The sequence below is a fragment of the Monodelphis domestica genome, chromosome 8 (assembly GCF_027887165.1).
Source record: "Monodelphis domestica isolate mMonDom1 chromosome 8, mMonDom1.pri, whole genome shotgun sequence".
Lineage (NCBI taxonomy): Eukaryota > Metazoa > Chordata > Mammalia > Didelphimorphia > Didelphidae > Monodelphis > Monodelphis domestica.
The window spans coordinates 93,079,653-93,092,095 of NC_077234.1; the positions used below are offsets into that span (position 1 = coordinate 93,079,653).

Sequence of the window (12,443 nt, forward strand, 5' to 3'; positions counted from 1 at the left end):
TCCAATCTTCACAGTCTACAAATGAAATGTAATGTTACACCTGCTAACCACTTCTAGTTGGGCACTAACAAAAATCTCATATTTTATTACTATCAGTCTCTAGTGGCAAGTCAAGCAGTTGAAGCGATTCAGAGAGTTAATGAAAATACTTATTATACACATGGTCCTGGTGCCCAAACAATCTGTAAGTATCATTTCTTAACTTCTTTGAAAACTGTCAGTTGTTATACAAACATTTATATGTGGTATATTTTTTCCTCTTTTTTAATTATCTTCAATATACTTTATAGCATGTATATTTCTCTTCTTTTCTTTAACTCTCTACCACTCTCCTTATATATGATATATAACATATAATATATCTATGTATATATTATGTTTGCTTCGCCCATGATATTTAGCAATAATATACACACAAATACTCTGTGTATTTTTAGCATATATGTTTATATATAGCTATATATAGTAACTGGTGCTGTTTAGTAACTATATTTATATATGGTAACTATACATGTATATATTTATGTGTGTCTGCATATATACTTCCCTCCCTCCCTCCATATATATATATATACACACACACACACATATATATATATATATACAATTATACATATATATAAGTTAAGTGGTGAGATGGATGGACACTTCCTTGTGAGTTCAAAGCTGGCCTCAGGCATTTCCTAGTTATGTGACCCTGGGCAAATCATTTAATCCTGTTTGCCTTAGTTTCCTCATCTGCAAAATGAGCTGGAGAAGGAAATGACAAACCACTCCAGTATCTCTGCCAAGAAAACCCCAAGTGGAGTCACAAAGAGTCAGAAAAGGCTGAAAAAAATGACTAAACAAAATATATTTTAGGAGGCAGCTAGCTGGCTCAGTGGATAGAGAGCCAGGTCTAGAGATGGGAAGTCCTGGGTTCAAATCTGGCCTCAGACACTTCCTAGTTATATGACTCTAGGCAAGTCACTTAACCCCAATTATCTACCCCTTACTGCTCATCTGTTTTGGAACTGATAATTAATATTGATTCTAAGTAGAAGGAAGGGATGTACACACACACACACACACACACACACACACACACATATATACATAGTACATACACACACATACACACACATATATATACACACATACAGTATAATATTGTTAAATTGGGGGAAAACACAGAACTATTAAATAGTCAGAAAAACCACATTTAAGGAGACGGGTTCAGTAATTTCTCTCAGGCTTCTACACAGAACTATGCACCATAAACCCACACAGAGCCCTGTAAAAATAGATGAGCAATGAATTGATTATGGGTTATAAGCTGATTTAGATACTTTCAGATCACAGGGAATTCATTTTTCACAAACTGCCTGCGAATATGATTTACATTTTCCTCTGTTAAAATATCCAGCCCAATTCATTTTTCAGCACAGTCAATAATCCTATCAAGGAATTATCACTTCCTGCTTTAGGTTCTCAAATTTTGACCAGGTTCCTGGAAGTCTGGAATTTTGCCTCATAGTTTCAATTATTGCCTTCCTGACTGTAGTTAAGTCTCTGTCCCCCACAACAGAGTTAACTTCCCATCCAGGATCCTCAGTTGGCCAATTGGCAATTCGAGGGTTATTATTAGTGTCCTCTATAATCTGCTGTTTCTCTCTCTTTGTAAATAATTCATCCACAAGCATGTCAAAATCCAAATAAGAAGGATTGTAAAGCTTAATTAAGCACTTGAACTGCTTTATGAGTCCCATTAGTTCTTCTTCACATTTTGGGTTATTTTTCTTAAAGCTGTCTATACAAGCTTGTGTAAATTTTTTGTAGTACATGAGTTTCACTATACCACACTCTTAGGTCACTATGGGTACCTTCCTTAAAGGAAACATATGAGCTGCTGTGATTTCTAATGCTTGAGTTTCCATTTATAATTTAGTTGGTTTATCTGATTTTGTTGTATCCTCTAATTTAGTTGCTTCATGTACTTTGCTTTCTGCCATTGTCCCTTTAGCTTTGAGTAATTCCTCATATTGAGCTTTCATTCTATCTAGTTTATAGTCTCTAGATAGTTCACTTTTAACATTAGATCATTCTTTGCAGTCGCTTGCTTGATGTTTGCTTTTAAATGTTTAAAAATAACTGCCAAAGATTTGATCATCATGTAAAACCACATGATAAACAGTAGTAGCACAGGGACATAAGAGATTAGTTATAGGAGTATCAATGAGAGTAATGGCATTAGAAAGTCATAGGCAAGTAAATTTTGTATATAATCTGGTATAATAGTGAAAATGAGAGAAGCCATATCTAACAGAAAAAATCTCATGGTGATTTTATGTAGCTAATTCACCAGGTTTTTATGAGAGCACAGAACCTTTGAGTCAAGTTGACTAGGAGATGGGTTTTGGAGCCACCTAGAGTTCAGCTCACTGTAATTACAACTCACAGTGAAGCTGTCAGTTCTAGCTGCTTCCACCCCCCCCCCCCCCACTGTGATAATGGTCTATATAATATAAACTAATATAAGTGGTCTAACTGCCCACATTAACAGTTGGACCCTTAAAGTCAGATTGTCTGGTTCTTTGTCCTATATAACTCACCAAAACTGTAAAAATAAAAGGTGAACTGTAAAACTAATATAGCAATGGATTGATTATTGATTATAAATTGATTTGATACTCTGCTTGCTGTTCTTACAAAGTATCTTCAGTTTATATCAGTGAAGTGAAGCTTATAAGTGAACTGCTCTTCAGGACCAGGTACAAAGATTCTAAAGAGTCTCTTGTTTTTAAAAATAAAATATTTATTGAAAATAAAAGGATAAAAAAGGATTTTGAACTCTAAGGGATTCTAACTCCACTCAAATAAAACTCCCTGATTTTGGTTCCACAAGGAACTACTTCTCCTGTTTCCACAGGCTACACTGATCCTTCCTGATCTCACTAACTCAAATTTTTACTATTCTAAATAAACTAACACTATTATCCTTATAATTCTTAACTTTGCTTCAAAGTTATAAAAATAACAAAGGCTAGCTGGTTGAGTCTCAGCAAGAACCAAATTAGGACTCTGAGATTAGTAGACCCAGAGTCCAAACCAAAGACCAAAATTTTTCTTTGGTCTTCTCAGAGTTAAAACAATCTATCAAAACAGCAATAGATAGTCAATAGTGTTTCCCAAGTTGGAAAAAGAAAAAAAAACACTTAGCTCCTTCACGTCTTTACCTTTCTTTCCTTCTACCTCAGACAGTGAGAGAGAGAGAGAAGAGAGAGATGTTACCTACTCCAAGCCCTCAGAGAGAGAGTCTCTGCCACCTGCTAGAGACCAACTGTAACACACACACAGAGCAACTGTCATAGAAAAACTGTTAAATTTGAAACTGATAGTCTCAGCTCTGTTTAAATCTCCAGTTCTTTCTCAATCCAGCTTCTCTACTTCTTATCTCTAAACTAATATAAAAAGACTTCATTTCTAATATCATCCTTATAGCCCCAGGACTCTGGCTACCCTGGCCACTGACCTCTGGGAATATCAACTGCATGAGATCGATAGTTCCAAAGCATCTTAGAATTTCAGGAACTTATATACCCTTTAAGGGAACTGAGGACAGGAGAGTAGAGTTGATTGACTTTACAATGGCTACAAAGAAGATGAGGAGTCCTAGACAGGATAAGCAGGCTTTATACAATGAACACAAAATGGAAAGATCCAGCCAAGGGCTGGGCTACCTTGGAAAAGGACTTTGACACAAAGGGAGAATCTACCAGGACAAAAAGGGTACTTAACATTTAATTAAGACTGCTAACTCTACCTAAGATACTTTAAGGTCTATTGTTAGCCTGAAAATAGTGAAATTGGGCTTTCCTTCTGGGAGAAATTCATGTGACAAGGTCAAACTTGGGTTCTTCAACTTTCAAGCTAACTAAACTGGGGGGGGGAGGTTATCAGACCCTATTTGGCTATAATTTGAGGGTTTCTAGATTCCATGTTGACACAGTATATGTTACTAAATAACACAGGTGAAGTTTCTATTTCTAAAATGACTTTAACAGAGAGGCATGTAACCTACAAATAAGTATAACATTCATAAATAAATTATTAGATAGAATAAGGTGCTGTCAACTAGAAAAAACACAAAACTATTAAATAGTAAAACTCACTCTTTAATCAAGGGCTAAAGGGGTTCAGTGCTAAAAGACCTAAGCGCTAACAGGCCACGACAACAGAACTGCTCGCTCCCCGCAACTTCATAGAGACTGGATTGAACTCTGGCCTCTCTGGTGTAATCATAAAAATGTGGTTTGCCAAGACTGTGAATTGCCAAAACTGTAAAGGTTTCAGCCAAACTGTAAAGATAAATTTTAGTGTCTTGATTTAAAATCTAAAATTAAGTGGTTGCCATGGGAAAATTTCCAAATATGAAAATACCCAAGTCAGTTGGGTTTTATGGGGATTTTAATTAATTCAAATGAAGGAATTAAGGGAAGGATAGAGAGAGAGAGAGAGAGAGAGAGAAAATAGTAGAAAGGGCCTAGGCCATTTGGCCTAGGCCTGAGCCTAAGGGAGAACAAGTCAGTCTTTATCACTCACCACAAGATCATCTTTAAGCAAGCTCCAAACCTCTGAACTCCAACTCCAATTAACTTCCAATCCCAAAACTCAATTACCTGAACTGCCTTCTCCTTTTAAAGAAAATTTTTCTTATGTCACCTCCCCTAAATTTTCACATCTACCAATCACAGTAGACACTTTTCCCCAGGACTGCACATTCTTAGTTCTCATCTTCTTTTGTTCTCACCTTCTATGGTTAGATAAAATCTACTGAGTACTTCACACCTCTTTTGTTAAGCTTGCCTTTTGTAAGTTGCTTGACCTTTTAGTGATTAATTTAACCTTTATAGGTATTTAGCACCTTTTTGTATTAGATCTAAAAATAGACCTAGCTTAAGGTTCTAGCTTTACTATGAGTTAGGGACTTTTCATTGTTCAGTCAGGAGTTTACAACTTTATCTTCCCCTAAGGCACTGTCTGAGTAGGGTGGAGTAATTTTAAAAGTTCTTAATACATTCTTGATCAAGTACTTCCATTGTTAAAAATGGGGAATAGCTTAATCAAATATTCTGAAGTAGAGTCTGAGCAGTTTTAAGATTCACAATGGTCACTGACCCCTGGGAGTGCCACTGACTCAGGATAGACTCCAGGGAACAAAATAACTTGGGGAAACTATATACCACTCTAGATGACCTGGGGGCTTAGAGTGAGAGGGACAGTTGATTGACTACACAATGGTAAGAAAGGAAAATGAGGAGTTCCAGACAGGAATAACAGTAAGGAGCTGATGCCCTACAATGGACACAAAAGGGAAAGACTCAGCCCAGGGCTGGGTCACCAGGGCAATGAACCTTAGCCTAGGGGGAGAAACCAAAGGGACAAAGGGGATACTTAACATTGGAAGGGATTAGCTGCTCCCACCCAAACTACCAGGATGTCCACTGTCTGGTGAAGTGGGACCTTCCCTCAGGGGGAAACCTCTCCTGTGTCAAGGTCAAAACCTGGGGTTTATACCCTTAAACTAAGTAAACTGGGGGTCTCTATATTTCCATGAAAACAGAGAGGGACAAACAACATAGAACAGAGACAATTCTTAGGGCTGGAGCTTGGCTAAAAGGATAAGGGGGAAGCTATCCTCAACTTCCTGGTCTGGTTCATGGCATCCATGATGAGAGTAAACTGTAATATTTACCCTCTGGATGTAGGAGGAGAAGGTGCACAGGCAAGAGAGATTGTCTTAGTCTAGCCAGTTATAAAGATGTAGGTGGTTTCATTTATGCTTTCAATCAAAGGAGGATACTCCCAGTCAAGGACAGGGGAATATGGTAAGAGAAACAGGGTGCCTCCATGTTAGGTGATCTAGCTATGCTCCAAGGCCCTCATTAGATTATTTTTCATTAGTAAAAGCATATCAGATGTTAAATCATTGGATAATGCTGAGGACTTTGACATTAGAACTTTTTTTTTTCTGGGTCTTTGCTCTAGAGGTGGGGCTATAGAAGCAGTGGCTAGGTCCACATCTATAAGGGTTGCTTTCCTAGATGATGGCTGGGGTGGGGAGGACAGTCTAGAAACAAGGCTGATAATATTAGTGGTGATAAGGTTTCAGTTGCTCCCAGACTTTTTGGTTTCTATATTATTATCAATAAAGTTAGTTACCCTGTCTTTTTTTTTTGCATGGCCATTTCAGGATCAGATTTAATATAACTAACAGCCATCATGCACTAGTAGGAGAGGTGAAGTGGAGCATTTGTTCAGCTCCATGCATAGGAAGTATATTTAAAAACTCATGAGAACAACAAATTACATTTCTAAAGTGTTTTATTGCTTATACTTTACATATTCATGTAGGATAATATCTAATCTAAATTAATTTTGGTCGTCAGGGAGTAATAAAATACCCAAGTCAGTTTGGAAATTTATGGTGGTTTAATCAATACATATGGAAGGAATTAAGGAGAAGAGAGGGGAAAAGTTTAGGATTTCTCCTGCCTGGCCTGTGCCAGGGGGAGTTCAAAGTCCTCCACCACGAGGTCTCTGAAGATTAGTGACTTTCTAAGAGGATAATGTTTGGAAGGTAAAGGAGAAAGAATCAGCCTAAACTCCGAGAGGGCTCAGTAAAGTTGCCTCACCTGAACTAGGCTATTCAGGTTCCTCCAGTATGGTATCAAGGAAAACTCACCACTAAACCTGGACAATAGCAGCCGCCATGCCAAGATGCTGAAATGCTCAGCTGCAGCCGCCAGCCACCTCTCTGCTGCCAAAGAGTATGGAGAGAGGAAATGACACGAAATATATAGACAATTTTTACATCACTTTCCTGTGTCTCACATGTACCAATGGTAGCAAGCTAAGCTTGACTTAGGACAGCCCAGGAGTGTGACAAGGAAATCACTTTAAAAGACTGATATATATTAATTTAAGGTCGCCAAGGAATTCAGCTATGTAATTCCTAAATGAAAACTCAAGTCAACAGTCAACCTTTTATGGAGTTTTTAATTACAAACAGGAGGAAGAAAGGTATTAGAGAGAGAGTGAGAGAGGGAGGGGGGAGAGAACCCTCTGTTTAGGCTGGGCCAAAAGGCCCAAGCCCTTACATAGCTGAGGCAAAGAAAAGAGATCAGTCCCTATCACTCACGTGACCAAAATGGAGAAACAGTCTCAGAGGCCTCCACCTCCAGCCTCCTTCAGAGCAAGCTTCTCAGAGCACAACCTCTCAGAGCAAAACCTCTCGACCTCCCCTCAGTCCTCAGACCCTGCTATCTTTAAGGAAACCATCTAAGTTCCCTCCCCTCAGTTCTCACATCTACCAATCACTGTCCATGTCTTCCCTGTGCCAATGGTGGCTCTAGCTTAACCCAGGACCACCCAGAGGTCTGTGGCTTTGCAGATGTCTGTTGAAGGTCATACTCTCAAATAATTAAATCTTGATCCTTTGCTGCAGCCCTTCCTAAATCCTGTTACCCTGAGTAGGGTGGAGATTGTATGTTCCAAGACCTGGTTCTGTCATTCCAAGTATCTCTATTGTATCAATTTTAAAATCAATCATGACTCAAAGAACTTCCTGTTCTATGCTTAAGCATAGGTCAAAGCCCTTTCCATTGTTCAGCAAAAGGTTTCTGTCCTAAAGCAGTCCCAAGTAGGGAGGAGAAGGAACCTCCCATGCCAATGGGGTTCACATTCCAATAGAGTTCTCACTATCAGTAGGAAATTCCCTACAAGCATGAAACCTTCCAATGGTGAAATTTCCAACATTCACAAGTCTAAGAAATTTTAAGGTTTACAGGGGTCTGTCAGTTGTTTCTGATTTGTCATTTGCTAGCACATGTCTGTCATAGGCCATCCTCCTAATTACTTAATCCTTATATTGGGTGTAGACATTCCTGTTTTTGTTAGACTAAGTAGGGTGGAGTAATCTAAAGTTCACACATGTAGAGCCTACTTTGATGCTTTATCATTTTGGAAAGGTAAACCTAGATTCTCATAGCCTATACCAATGGAGACAAAGATCTTAAGAACTAGCAGGTAACATATCACATCTTTTGTCTGAAGATTAGCCTGGCTAAATCAGAAAGGAATCATTCCCTGCAGAAAGTACTTAGTAGAGCGCTTAGCATATCTAGTATTGTTGTGCAGTTGTTTTAGTTATGTCTGACTCTTTGTGACCTCATTTGGGGTTTTCTTGGCAAAGATACTAGAGTGGTTTGTCATTTTCTTATCCATTTCATTTTTCAGCTGAGGAAATGAAGGCAAACAGGGTTAAGTGACTTGCCTAGGGTCATACAGTTAGAAGACTAAATTTGAACTTTAAACACAGCATCTCTATGTATTGTGCCATATAGCTGCCTTTGTATAGTAGATGTTTAATAAATATTGATCCGTTGATGAAATATTTTTTTGCCATAGCAACTAAACTATAGACAGGTTGTACTTACAGAAATATCTATACCTAGAAAAGTTATACTGAGAGGGATAGTATTCGTACCTGGGAAGTTTTACTTAAGGTAGAAGTGGCCATATTTGGAAAGACTTTACTTGGGGAAGAAGTTTCCAAATTTGAACTTAGAGGAGGAATGCCCATACTAGGGTCAGCTGGTTGGCATGGTGGATAGAGATCAGGCCTGGGGAAAACCCCAAATGTGATCATGAAGTCCATACCCAGAGAGGTTGTATTTGGAGGAGTGTTAATACCATGAAAATCTTTGGAAGAATTTAAGGTTTGCAAAGCACTTGTTGAACAAATTATCATCTTTATATTCATATAAGGAAACTAAAGCTTGTGACTTGCCCATAGTCACACAGTTAGTAAGTTCAAAGGCTAAGAGTCAAAATGCAGGTATTTTGACTACAAATCCAGGGCTTTTCCTATATCACCATATTATCATGTAATTGGTGCTATTTTCATCTTTGTAGTTTTATCAGGCATAATGGCTAAAAAGCCTAAACTCGGGAGCAGCTGGGTAGCTAAGTGGATTGAGAGCCAGGCCTAGAGATGGGAGGTCCTAGGTTCAAATCTGGCCTCAGACACTTCCCAGCTGTGTGACCCTGGGCAAGTCACTTGACCCCCATTGCCTAGCCCTTACTACTCTTCTGCCTTGGAGCCAATACACAGTATTGACTCTAAGACAGAAGGTAAGGGTTTAAAAAAAAAAAAGCCTAAACTTATTTTCTTTATTTGAGCCTCACAACTGAGGTATTAAAAGTTTGAGTAATCTGTCCATGGTCATATGGCTAGTAAAGTGTCTTTCTGCCTCTAATTCTAGCCCTTAATCCATGATCCAGCTGTGACTCTCAACATGTACATAGTCATAATTTCATTGAAAAAACTTTTACTAAGTTCTTCCTCTTTATAGATAAGTATAATACAACAAGGACAGTGGCATAGTGGATTGAGGGCTGCTCTTGGAATCAGAAAGGACTTAAGTATAAGTTTAGCCACAGAAACTTATTAGCTGTGTGACCCTGGACAAGTCACTTAACCCTATTTGCCTCAGTATTCTCAGCTGAAAAATGAGGTGGAGAAGGAAATGGCAAACCACTCCAGTATCTTTGCCAAGAAAACCCCAGGTGGAGTTATGAAGAGTCATACATGACTAAAATGACCAAATAACAATATAATACGATATAATTTGATGGTCAAACAAGCACTCACAACTGGGAATAGGAAAAATTAGGAAAGCTGCATGTAATAGATGATAGCATCTTTGGTAGATTTTTTGAAGGATTCAGAAAGGAGAAGATTAGGAGGGAATGCATTTTAGGAATGATACTTTGATTTTATTAGATTTCAGAGGGAAGATAATTTGAGGTTATAAAATAGCCATTATGTAAATCATTTCCCAGGCACCTATATTTCAAATAATAATTAACTTTTTCATATTTTTCCAGATTTGGCTCCTGGAGGTTCAGATGACTGGGCTTATGACATGGGCATCAAATATTCTTTTACTATTGAACTTCGAGATAAAGGCCAATATGGATTCTTGTTGCCAGAACGTTTTATCAGACCAACAGTAACAGAAATTTTTTCAGCTGTCTCTACAATAGCTTCTCATGTCATCCTTAAAACTTAATGTGCTCCATTTCAAATAACTGATTTCATGACAGCAGTATTCAATTATTTTTGCCAGATTTAAAAAAATTTTAGTTTAGATTAAGGGTTTTTCTACCTTTTAACATTTTTACCAAAGGGACATAGTCAGTATAAATACTTGTTGTTGAGGACTGGGAGAAGGGGAACAAGAAAACCCTGTATTTTAAATTTTATTTTAAAAATAATTTTTAAAGCCAGTCCTATGTTCTTGCTGACTGGAAATGATACATCAATTTTTAATGACTCAATGAAGGCACAGAAAAAGTGTCTATATTAATTTTTGGTCCAAACTTTCAATGAATTTCTTCTGTTTCAAATAAAAGAAAGCAATATATTACTTCCTTCTTTGATCTTAGTTTTTGTTTGTTCCTGAATGTTTCTGTAAAGTGGATAGCTGTTTAGATCTGCAATGTCATCTGTGTGAGGGACATTTATTGTGTGAACTTTCCCAACTCAAAGTAATTTAGCCAAGGTCAGACAGCTAGTAGAAGGTCGATACAGTTCTTGAATGTAATTCTCGATTTTAATCCCCTATCTGATAAATAAGGATGATTTTCCTAGTCTGACTTCTTGAGAGCATAAGGACTCATTCGAAGAAGAAATTAGATACCATTCACTTGCCAAGGGCAGGAGACAACATCATGCAGAAAGTTTCAGAGCTGAAAAGAAGCTCAAACACTTCATTTTGGAGATGAGAAAACTTGTTCGAATTGATGGAGGGATGTGAAGAGAAAGTAAGTTGCTGTAGCGGAGGGACTGTCTTTTGCCTGTTTTAGTACCCTCAAAGCGTTTGGCACATAGTAGGCACTTAATAAATGTTTATTGAATTGAATTAAGAATAACAACTAGTATAAGTGGCAGTGAGGATTAGAACTCCCTTCAATATTCTTCAATGAATATTTGTTGAATTAATGAAACGAATTCTAAAAATTAATGTGGCATTTTGTGTATTTAGTATGCATCCTTTTGGAAACTTGAAGATGGGGGAGGGGAGGGAAAAATCAACTTTTCAGTTCCTTAACTGGGTAAAAATGAATGCGAGCCTCTTCATATTGCCCAATAGTATCTCCGCAAGACACAAACCCCGCCCTCTCTCTCTGCTCAAACTCTCCTCCAAGGCAAGGCCTCGAGAAGGCGTGCCCGCGACGAAAGGCGCCTGCTCAGTGACGACTAATCCGGGGGCTTCGGGGAGAGGCGTGGCCGTGACGATTGGAGCCTGCGCACTGACGACTAATCCGGTGGCCGGAAACTGCTTCTGCCCGGTTGAGTGATCTCTCAGCTTCCGGGGACAGAGCGACGGGGAATCTTTAGGCGGCCTGGTCGTGTCCTCTCGGCCGTTTCTCTTTATTTACCTTTCCTCAAGTCTTTCCCCACCTTGCCCTTCTTCCTCCTTCTCCTCTTCCACTTTCTCTTTCTACTCCTCTTCCTCTTTCTCCTTCTGCTCCTCCCGTTATTCCCCCACCCTCCCCAAACCCGTCCCGCGGCCCATCTCTTCTCCCAGTTTTTTCACCCCTCGCCTGACCCTGGCTAAGCGGCGGGCGGGCTCCGTTTCCCAGCAGCCCCCGGGGGCCCCCGCGAGCCGAGGGTCCGTTCCCGGGAGCCGCGCACGCTGCTCCTCCTCCTCCCGAGGCTCGGGCCGTGGACAGGGAGTCGCCTCCCCCGCTCCTCGGGGCGGTGGCGGGGGTGGAGGCGGTGGTGGTGGCGGCGGTGGCGGGGGCGGCGGCGGCGGCGGGGGCGGCGGGGAGCGCCCTCGGAGGGAGCTCGGGGCGGAGGTAAGCTGTCCGTATTTAAGTCTGTGCTTGCGAGGGGGCGGGGCCGGCCCGGCGCAGAGTGGGGATGGATGGAGGGAGGGAAGGAAGGAAGGAAGGAAGGATGAAGGATGAATGCACTCCTGCGCGAAAGTGGGAAGAGGACCCGAGTACAGATACCTTACTTACTGTTGCCTCCTGCCCGTGACCTTGGCCAAGTCTCCCCTCACCCTTGCGCTTCAATGTCCTTATCTGTAAAATCAGAGATTTTCATTAGATAGCCTCTTGAGGCTCCTTCCAGCTCTAGAGCTGTCCTTGAGCCTGGAGTTGGGAAGATGTGAATTCAAACCCAGCTTAAAGTCTGTGTGGCAAATTCTCATCTGTTGGTCTCGGTTTCTTCATCTGTAAAATGGGGATAATAATGGGACCTAATAATAGTACCTCCCTCCCAGGGTTTTCGTCCGGATCAAATGACATAAAAATTCGAAAGCACTTAGAAGAGTACCTGGCACATAGTGTACAAATGTTAGCTATTATTATAATTATTTGGGCTAGTCACT

At 39.8% G+C, this 12,443-nt stretch overlaps 2 protein-coding genes across 12 annotated transcripts in view; both read left to right on the top strand.

Moving 5' to 3' along the window:
- The window catches only part of CPB2 (carboxypeptidase B2), a 51,413-nt gene extending 40,941 nt beyond the window's left edge, over positions 1 to 10,472 (top strand). For both annotated transcript variants that reach the window (XM_001370214.4, XM_016425050.2), the window contains exons 10-11: positions 97 to 184; positions 9,931 to 10,472. In XM_001370214.4, the coding sequence (XP_001370251.1) occupies positions 97 to 184; positions 9,931 to 10,115 (273 nt within the window). In that variant the 3' untranslated portion in view covers positions 10,116 to 10,472. The remainder of the gene's footprint in view (positions 1 to 96; positions 185 to 9,930) is intronic.
- Positions 10,473 to 11,379: 907 nt separating this feature from the next.
- ZC3H13 (zinc finger CCCH-type containing 13) overlaps positions 11,380 to 12,443 on the top strand; it is a 103,447-nt gene continuing 102,383 nt past the window's right edge. For 8 of the 10 annotated variants that reach the window (XM_007501585.3, XM_056807310.1, XM_056807311.1 and 5 more), the window contains exon 1: positions 11,381 to 11,907. The gene's annotated coding sequence lies outside the window, so the exon portion shown is untranslated. Of the gene's footprint in view, positions 11,908 to 12,443 lie in introns of all 10 variants that reach the window. The other 2 variants (XM_056807309.1, XM_056807315.1) reach the window with 1 other exon arrangement.